Genomic DNA, 9,424 nt, shown 5'->3' with positions numbered 1-9,424 from the left:
GTAGTTTTTAAGAAAATGCTACCAGCTACAGGTTACCTACTATAAGTTATCAGTTTTCACCTACACGCTATCTGTTATCACTTATCAGTTAGTTTTACTAAACACAATGTGTTTTTGTTTTCACATTCTACCCATGTTAAAGGTGAAATCTAAATTTTTGATTGTCTTTCTTATATTTTTTTGAAAATTTGACTCAACAAAAATCAAAATGGTAAAGAATTGTTATCAACGGTTAGTCCCCTCCAACTGTTAACAAGATCCTGGTAGCGTTATCTCTCCTCCACCTCAATTTCTGCTGTGTCTTCGTTGCTCTAAAATGGCTATGGCTTCCTCATTCTCGCCTTCCTCTTCGTACCTTTACTCCCGTAATCACAACCATCATCTCACTCCCTCTGCTCCTTTCTCTCTCTTCCCCTCTCGCATCCTTTTCAATTTGTCTCAAACTCTATCTTCCCCCAATAAGCTTGCAGTGAATTCAATCAAGTGCAGCAGCAACGAAGCTTCTTCTACACCAGTAACTGCTCGAAAGCTTGGGGTATCAGTTTACAAGCCCAAATCGTACGAAGTTCTTGTTACCGACGCCGCTAACTCCCTCGCTTGCGCTCTCGACGATGGCAAAACTCGCCTTGAAATCGATTTTCCGTAATTCTCTTAACTTTAGCATCCAATGAATATTTTCTTCCTGTTTGTACCTTTTCGTTAAACTCATTGTTGCTTCAGATTGTAATTTTAGCGAGAACTTAGTGAAAGGCTGAATGTTCCTCATTGCACGATTCTGGTTGTTTAGCGATCGGTTTTTTTTGGTCCCAAATATGCCATTAGTACGCTTCACATGTTAGAACAACGTAATTGGGGATAAAATGTGGAATTGTAATTGCAGTTCGCCATTAATTGTTGAAAATCACTCATCAAGGGTAGAGTTTAATCACTCTCTATTCATCCGTTGCAACATCTTCTAAACAATCATATTAATCCAAAATTTGGATCATTTTTGGAAAGTAATTGAATATAACCATTATACATTGTTTGATTACTCCCTGTTCAATTTTCTTAATTTTGATAAAACTGCTGCTTACGTTTGTTACTTGATGGCATTAACAGGCCATTGCCAACCAGCATTTCTTCATATAAGGTATCTTCATAGCCTCTTCATGCTTTCTTGCTGGTTCTGTAAAGCTTTTCCTTTGTTAGTAAAAAGCTTCCCCTATATGACATTATGAAGGGATCTTCAGATGAGTTTAGTGATGCCAATGTACAACTTGCCTTGGCTGTTGTTAGGAAGCTTAAAGAGAAAAGGGAAACACGAGCTTGCGTTGTAAGTCTACACTTACTTTTTAGGGCTAAATGTAAGAAATAGCAAAGTAATTTTATTTATTTGTTTGTTACAGCACCCAATTATAGCAATGTCTACTTTAAAGTATCTACCCAATAATACCATTTTGCTTTCATTTTTTTTTATTGGGACATGGTACTTTGAAAAAAACTAATTGCTTTATATTTAAATGACATTGCTGTAACAAACAGATAAATGAACATACTTTATCATTTAACCTTATTTCGTATTCAATGAATTATCTTGATTAAGACATGTTTATGTTAAACTTATTGTTTGATGTAGGTGTTTCCTGATAATCCAGAAAAACGAAGAGCCTCCGAGCTGTTCAAATCAGCTATTGATTTGGTAACTTAGTTAGCTAATTTAGAACTAATTTCTCTAATATGTAAATTGTTTCATATTAATATAAAAATTTATGTATGGATCACTTGTTGCATCTATTTGATGAGAAAAACAGTTTCTTGTAATCCAATATTTGTGGTTTTCTTCCAGATTGATGAGATCACTATTGGTTCCTTGGATGATATTCCCACTGGTCCTGTTGGTTCTGTCTTCAGATCTATAAGGAACACTCTTGATTTTGATTTTGATGATGACAATCAAGGTTAGCCTTTTTTTTAATAGTTGTAATCATTTTAAGTAACAAGTATATAACAGAATCACAAGTTTTGACTGGATTCTTGTTTTCATAATTGTCTCCTTTTATGAAACACAGAAAGGTGGCTGTCTGACAAGCCACCAACACTTTTTGTATTCATCAGTTGCAGCACCCGTGAACTTGCTACCATTGAGAAATATCTGGTAGGATGTATTTCTGTTTCTTATTGACTTAATAAACAAACTTAATGAAGGAAATCACATATCTTACAATCAGGGGATCTTGATCTTTTACTTATTTAGTTTCCTTTTTTTTTTTATCTTCCATCAATTACTGAAGTTTCTTTTTCTTGTTCATTTCTTTCATGCAACATGCAGGAAAAGTTTGGTGGATCAACACCCGCCCTCCTATTTAATCTGGAGCTTGAAACTTTGCGGTAATTCCGTTTATACCCTTTAAATTCAGATGGAATTCATATTTGTTGTGAAAAACCTTACTTTTTGTTTGACAAATAAAACTATTGAAATCACAGAGCTGACCTTGGCCTTGTTGGTTTTCCACCTAAGGATTTACACTACCGATTTCTTTCTCAGTTTGTTCCTGTCTTTTATATTCGAATAAGAGAGTATTCCAAGGTACCTCTCTCTCTCTCTCTCTCTCTCTCTCTCTCTCTCTCTCTCTCATGCTTTTGTATTTATTAAATTTTACTTTATTTTTATTATCTTTTTACTTTAAAATGCAAGACAGTGGCAGTACCACCATACATTGTTAATTACGATGGTGCCCTCTTCCGCCAATACCCAGGTAACAATTGTGATATAAGTTAACTTGAATTTCTGTTTTCCTCCCTTAGGGAAAATTTGTAAAAATTTAGGGCTTAACCTTTCCCTCACTTTATCTGTTAATCGTTCTTTTTTCTTTATGTCAAAAAGAAGCATCCATATATCGTTTACCTATGAGGCTGTTTCTTTTTTTTTCCCCATTGAGTCCTTTATGGGTAAAGTGACTGAATAGGTAATGATGTTTTTCACAATATTCACCGGTTTTAGCATGAGAGGACTTGGGAGGAAAAAAGAATGGCAGGTAGTTAAAGGGTTAGTGTCTTAATACATTAAGCCACATTTTTTTTTGGCTTAACCCACTAAGTCATTCAGTCCGGATTGAGCAAAAAGAAATAAACATATATAGCTGTGGAGATTAAGTGCTTAATCTATTAAGCTCATTAAATAAAAAAGTAACAGCCTCATGTCCTCATTAAGTCCATTAATAAAAAAAAAAAAAAAAAGAGTGCTTAAAAGCTTGTTGATAATGCAGGACCCTGGCAGGTGATGCTTAAGCAATCGGATAATTCGTATGCTTGTGTTGCAGAAAGCGAAACGCGCTTCACGCTTAATGAAGTAAATTTCCGTTATTACCCTTTTTCTGTTTTGAGTATAAATAAAATAAAATATGTTTCTGAGTTTTGAGAGATTTGTTTGGCATGTTTACTTTAGACCAAGGAAGAATTACTGAGGGTCCTTGGACTCAAGGAAGAACAAGGAAGCCAACTTGAGTTCCTTCGTCGTGGTTACAGGGTTTGCTTCTTTTCGTACTAATTTCTTTCATTTAATTTCTTTCTTTGCATGAAATTTTAAAAAATTCTTCAATGTTTTCGGCCAAATTATATAAAAAACACTATATCTATATGGTTTGTTATTTTTTCAGTTTAACCATAAAAACTTTTGCATTTTTCAAAAAACAAACTGCCCCTACCTGGTATGGTATCAAACCATAATCCAATTCTTGTGATGGTTTAACCAAAAAGTGTGATACTTTATAAAATTTGCCCATGTTTCGCTAGGTTAAATTACTTATTTGTTCGGTATCATTGTTACATATAATTTGTGGTAATGGACAAGATACATTTGTTTTTGTTTGAGGGTATAGTAATTATTAGACATTTGACAAATAGTTCTTGGGTTACAACTTACAAATGCATTGATGTGGTTACAGAAAGCAACGTGGTGGGAGGAAGACGTGGATTTGGAGTTATCTTCCGCATGGCGTACCTGAGACTCTGAGAGTGAGTTAACCCCCCCATACAAACATCAAGAGATGTGGTGGGGATGGGGTACCATAATTTATTCACATATGTATATCATAAGTACACAATTTTCCTGTTTATATTATTTTCTGCTTTCATTTTTGTCACCGTGTCCCAGTATTGGCCACAGTTAGGAGCAAATAATCTCTTTCATAGTCCGTGTAACGTTTAACAACGTTTTTCCCCTGGGGTCGGCTATAACCTATATCACATCAAAAATTCAAAACAGCTACAACATCCGTTCATAATTCACAACTTATTAATAAATGTAAATTTCCATCTACAAATCACCAAAATCCGGCTCGGAAGGCTTTTGAAGACTAATAAACCCGGTCGACACTCCCCGCTTCCTCTGAACCCGTTTCATAGCATTAGCCGCAAACTTGGACGCATACATCGTCGCACCAAACGACGACGACGACGACACCCGCCCTCTAATCAACGCAGTTTCTTCATTAACATCCTCTTCAACCTCCTCCTCCTCTTCCTCCTCCTCATAATCATCCATATAATCCTCATCCGATTCTTCCTCCTCCAACCGATGCAATTCCAAAATCTTCCTTCTGGAATACCTCCTCCACGCCGCCTGAATAAAACTCGCCGCCCATGTCCGCCACTGCTGTGAATAAAACCGGAAAGTATGCTGAACTTGCCGACTATGAAGCCGCCTAAACTGACTCGTTATAAACTTCACCTCGTCTGCGATCAACGCAAACGCTTCCACCTCCGTTAACGCCATAACCGTTCGTGTTGACGGCGGTAGGTTACCCGCCGATTTCGGATCCAACGCCCACGTCAACAGCTCTTCCCCGCAAAAATCGCCTTCTTTCAAAAACCCCCGGTTGAAAAAACCGCTTCTCCCGCCGTCTGTCGTGACGCTTTCTAAACGCCCCCGGATTATGAACAACATTTCGTCGACCGGGTCGCCTTCCCTTAACACAAACGTGCTTTCTGTGTAAAGACTTGGTTTAAGTCTCTCGCATATGGCGTCTAGTAATCTTTCGTCAAAATTTGCAAACAATGGAACCTGCAACAGTTAGGCTTTTAAGTTTTCAGTCATGGAAGTTAGATTAATTACAGTAACATACCCTTTTGACTAGATTTAAACAGAGGTGTCTTTTGATGTCCCTTCTGAGATCTTTTGGTAGACTTTGGACTAAGCTTTCTTCATCTACTCCTCTTGTTTCCACCCATTTGTACTGATCGTATCTTCGCACTCGTTCTTTAAGCTCTTGAGGAAGCAATCTATGATGCATCCACTGTTCAGAGTCACGCCTTTTGATTCTCATCTCCTCTAAACGAACCGAAAGCGATTGAAGATACGTCTGTTCAAAAACCAAAACATAAAAAACCCATTCCACGTGGCACAATATTATTATTGGGCTAATTGTTACCTGCATGTTGCCGATGAGAAGAGCAAAGAGTATGAGCCCAGAAATGGCGATTATGATTGAGAAAATAATTTCTTTAGCATATGTACTGGTTTCAAGCCCCTGACCGAGTGTACTGTTGTATGGAATTGAACAAATGTTTAGAGAAGTAATCAATTGTTAGGTAGGTTTTAAAAGAAATGGACTTGCCTTAAGTTTCTTAAGCCCCACCACAAACAGTAGCAGTATTTAGATGGAAAATGTTCAGAGGAATCAACTTGAGATTGTACAGCTTGTAAGTAAATCCCATAATCAAATTCTCCATAGGATTCACTTTCAACGCAATGTTCATCAAGAGTGGCTTTAGCAACTTGCATCCAAGCTTTGTATCCTTCTGTCTCGTCATGTCCACAGTAAAGATATTCTATCTCACATTTACTCTCATCACGACATGCTTGCGCCCAGCATGCACTCTTACGTTCCACAGCTAACAGATACCAGAAAGCTCCAAATATCTGTTCACATCACTTCAAATCAGATAAACTTTTTTTCATGCATAATTTATGATGAAACCGATGGATATGTATATATATATGTGTGTGTTATTGAATTCCAAAAGTAATAGGCTTTACCCCAAATTAAGTGAAAAAGAAAGAAAGAGCATTTACATGACCAGCAAGAACAAACCAAACCAAATAGTAAGCTGCACCAGCCCAAGCTGTTTCAGTAATGACACCCACAGTTTTTTTGAGCTCTGAAAACAATGGTAGAATACGAAGAGATCTAGGAATATATTGCACAATCACAATCCACAGTAAAATCTTTTTTGTACCCAAAACACCCGAACCATGATCATTCTGAAGAAACCTCCACACCACAATCTGAAATAAATAAAAAAATAAAAAAACATAAGATAACTAAATAAAAAAGACCACTGATTTTTTTGTAAACGAAAATGAATTCTTCAACCTGTGGTAAAGGTAGCACAGAGAGAATGTCAACAAAGAAATAGCGTTGCATATATCTTCTTGCAATCTGTGCAGGATCTATGACAAGTTCACCACGTCCAAACACTCTTGATGATGGTGCTATATAAGCTGTACGAAACTGGAGACCAATGCGTACAAGGTAGAAAATATCGACTATGGTTCTCACAGTTGTAATGGAGTGTGCTAAACTTCTATGTATTTTTAAGCAACTTTCCGTATTATGATAAACGGGAATATAGAAAAATAAAGGATCCACATATACTGCAAGAATGCAAGATAACACCAGAAACTTGTTCCATAACAAAAGTGTTTTGTCTTGAGGATCGATTATTTTGTTCTCAGAGACTTTTAGATCTTCTGAAAACACTGCACGTGAGACTCCGGTTTTTAAAGTTTGGCCAAAATTTATAAGTCCTTCAGACCTTCTTCTCACGTACTTAATTGATTTAGATGCAGTGGTACGTGGATGACCAGAAGGGGGTGCTCCTTCTATATTGAATCCACACCTCTTCATTATATTAGATGGATATGACAAACTCGAATCCAGAACATTCAACCTAAATTAAAACATTGAAGAATCAAATTGTTACGTGACAGATTATCTGATTATGTTTCAGTAATTAATTTGTACCTTACGAATCTTTCTTCTTGACCACCTATGTATATTGTGGTGTGACAATTGTCAAACATTTTGGGAAGTGAATGGGGGAGGAAGAAAGGCGAATCATGACAGTGATTGTAACAACAAGCCTTTTAAGATCTTTTAACTGCCAATGGTACCACTGTGATATCTCTGGTAGTCTGGTTAACTGGAGTTGAATTGGATCTGGTACCATGAATGCTAAGGCCACACGATGAACACCAGAATTACAAACACGATTAGCTCCAGATGTGTTACTCTGTTCAGCAACTGATCACCAATCCAGACATGTAGGGGATCATGTATGCATATTACTCACTCTGTATTGTCATCAAATCATCAAATGAAATTTTATGTCATCAGTTACAGAAATAGGATCATCTTGCATCAGCCAATCAAAGCAAACATAAACACAAATTATGTAGCTGAGAAGATCATATTAGGAAAGAAAGTTTTGGATGCATGTGATCAAACAATATATTGTTGTATGATGTGAATCTGGAGACTCTGCTAGAAAATCATCTCATTTGTATGATTGAAATTATAAAATGAAATCTCGAGCAACTGATGTTTTTTTAGTATGATTTTTGAAAATGAAGGTAGCAATCTAAACATCTGAAATACGCAAAAATAAACATCTCCAGATTCATTTCACAGCTCAACGAAGAAAAATCAAACACGAAAAAACAATATCTGGCATGCGCACAAACTGAAATAACATTTCGAATATGAGGGGTAGCAATTTGGACATTCAAATAAAGCACAACAAAAATCTCCAGATTCAGAAAATTAAACACGAATAAGCAGTATCTGCCACAATGAAAGAAGATTTCAGATCAAATTGACGAAACCTACTTACCTTAAAATTCTTCAATTTTTTCAATCTATCAGATCCTGTTCCAAGAAGATCAAAATCGAAGAAACAAAACGGAAAACTAGCCTAGTTTCGCACGAGCGAGATACTGATGAGAACCTAATTTGGGAGTGATTTTGGCGCGAAAAAAAAGGGAAATGACCGATAAAATCAGGAGGTGTTTCTGGTACACATTGATCGTTGAAAACGGTTAGCCATTGCTCATATTCCTTGTCGCGGGAAGCACCTTGAAGTTTACACCACTTTACAGAAAGCCACCAAAACATAGTAATTGTTGCAATTCACCTCCATTTTTTTTCTCTTGATTATTATTGGAAATAAGTGTTCCCTTAATTACAAGCCTCGAGACCATTCTTTTCAATGTACATCTACGATGAATATTTGAATTTAAGAATCTCAAATTATATTAAATAAGTTTCGGACTATTCAAAAAGTTAACTAAACAATTTGTTGCATTTATTGTACGAAACACATGTTCTTACAAGTGGCGGTCCTGAGGGTGCGAGTGGTGCAGTCGCATGGTACCTCCGATTTTAAAAGGCCTCTGAAATTAGGGAAAATATATAGCAATGATGTTGGTATTTTTATAAAATATATTTTTATATGTTACTATTAAAGAAACTTAGCAGCTAACTATATACACAATGTAACATTTGGTTGTAATCTTAAAGTAATTTTAATTGTAAAAAAAAATCAACAAAAATAAAAAAATCAAAATTTTATCATAAATTCTATATTTATCAAAAATTTAAGAAAAGTATCTATATAAAAATAAATATATGTTTATAGTATAAGTTCAAGAAAATGTTATAGGTTTTATAAAACTCACCAAAAGATAAAACCCTAACAAACCTAATAACAATACAAGTAGATTGTCGGTGTTGCTCGTCTCTCTTTAAATTTTCCAAATCCCACCGGTGCTTAGCTTCTTTCTCTCCCAGGCTAAATGCCCATTTCTTGAATGATTTATTTATAAATTCATAATGAAGTTAAAGAATAATAAAATAGAGAAAGTAAAAAAACAATGTTCTTGTTTTTCCTTACATATAGTATATTGTCTTGTGAATTATGTTTATCACTCTATCACTTAGTTTTATAGCTTTAGTTTTTCAGTGTTTGGTATAGAGGGGTTAGAATAGAGCATTAGCAAATTTTAGGGTGGGGGTGGGAGAGGGCAGCAATGGACTTCCCATTTTTTGGCTTTTAATATTAATATAATATAATACTATGAATATGTCGTTCGTGCTCTCCTTCTTTCTGTTAGCCATCTAGACGGTAAATGTTTTGGTTAGAGGTTGGGATTTACATTTGATTAGATGTTTGAATGCATGACTAACAAAACTCCTCTCCGCACCAGAATCGAAGAGAATGCATGCATAAGAGTTGTCAAGGAGGAACGTACCCGTAACAACGGTAGGATCAGCGACTGCTTCCTCTTGGCCCATCGCCAGCACTCTTCTTGTATTGCCACCAGTTGTTGCCTTGGGGCAGTTTCTCCTGAAGTGCCCAACCTCTCCACAGCCATAGCAGGCTT

General features: G+C 36.1%; 2 protein-coding genes across 2 annotated transcripts; one reads left to right on the top strand and one right to left on the bottom strand.

Annotated features, from left to right (window-relative positions):
- The first annotated feature begins 228 nt into the window (after positions 1-228).
- LPA3 (Low PSII Accumulation 3) lies at positions 229-4,119 on the top strand. Its single transcript, XM_079069537.1, has 12 exons — positions 229-642; positions 1,102-1,132; positions 1,223-1,315; positions 1,619-1,681; positions 1,829-1,940; positions 2,052-2,137; positions 2,312-2,370; positions 2,467-2,569; positions 2,678-2,738; positions 3,249-3,331; positions 3,428-3,508; positions 3,927-4,119. Exons 1-12 carry the CDS (start codon positions 317-319, stop codon positions 3,984-3,986), a joined length of 1,158 nt encoding a protein of 385 aa, XP_078925663.1. The 5' UTR covers positions 229-316; the 3' UTR covers positions 3,987-4,119.
- A 121-nt stretch (positions 4,120-4,240) lies between these two features.
- LOC145134578 (putative cyclic nucleotide-gated ion channel 5) lies at positions 4,241-8,048 on the bottom strand. Its single transcript, XM_079069453.1, has 8 exons — positions 7,876-8,048; positions 7,008-7,336; positions 6,357-6,933; positions 6,056-6,268; positions 5,598-5,902; positions 5,412-5,523; positions 5,106-5,342; positions 4,241-5,044 (listed from the first exon to the last, which is right to left on the bottom strand). Exons 2-8 carry the CDS (start codon positions 7,064-7,066, stop codon positions 4,298-4,300), a joined length of 2,250 nt encoding a protein of 749 aa, XP_078925579.1. The 5' UTR covers positions 7,067-7,336; positions 7,876-8,048; the 3' UTR covers positions 4,241-4,297.
- Between the last annotated feature and the right edge of the window lie 1,376 nt (positions 8,049-9,424).

The sequence above is a fragment of the Lactuca virosa genome, chromosome 1 (assembly GCF_052849685.1).
Source record: "Lactuca virosa cultivar CGN04683 chromosome 1, Lactuca_virosa_CGN04683_v6, whole genome shotgun sequence".
Classification (NCBI taxonomy): Eukaryota; Viridiplantae; Streptophyta; class Magnoliopsida; order Asterales; family Asteraceae; genus Lactuca; species Lactuca virosa.
This window is presented reverse-complemented; position numbering and strand designations above follow the sequence as displayed.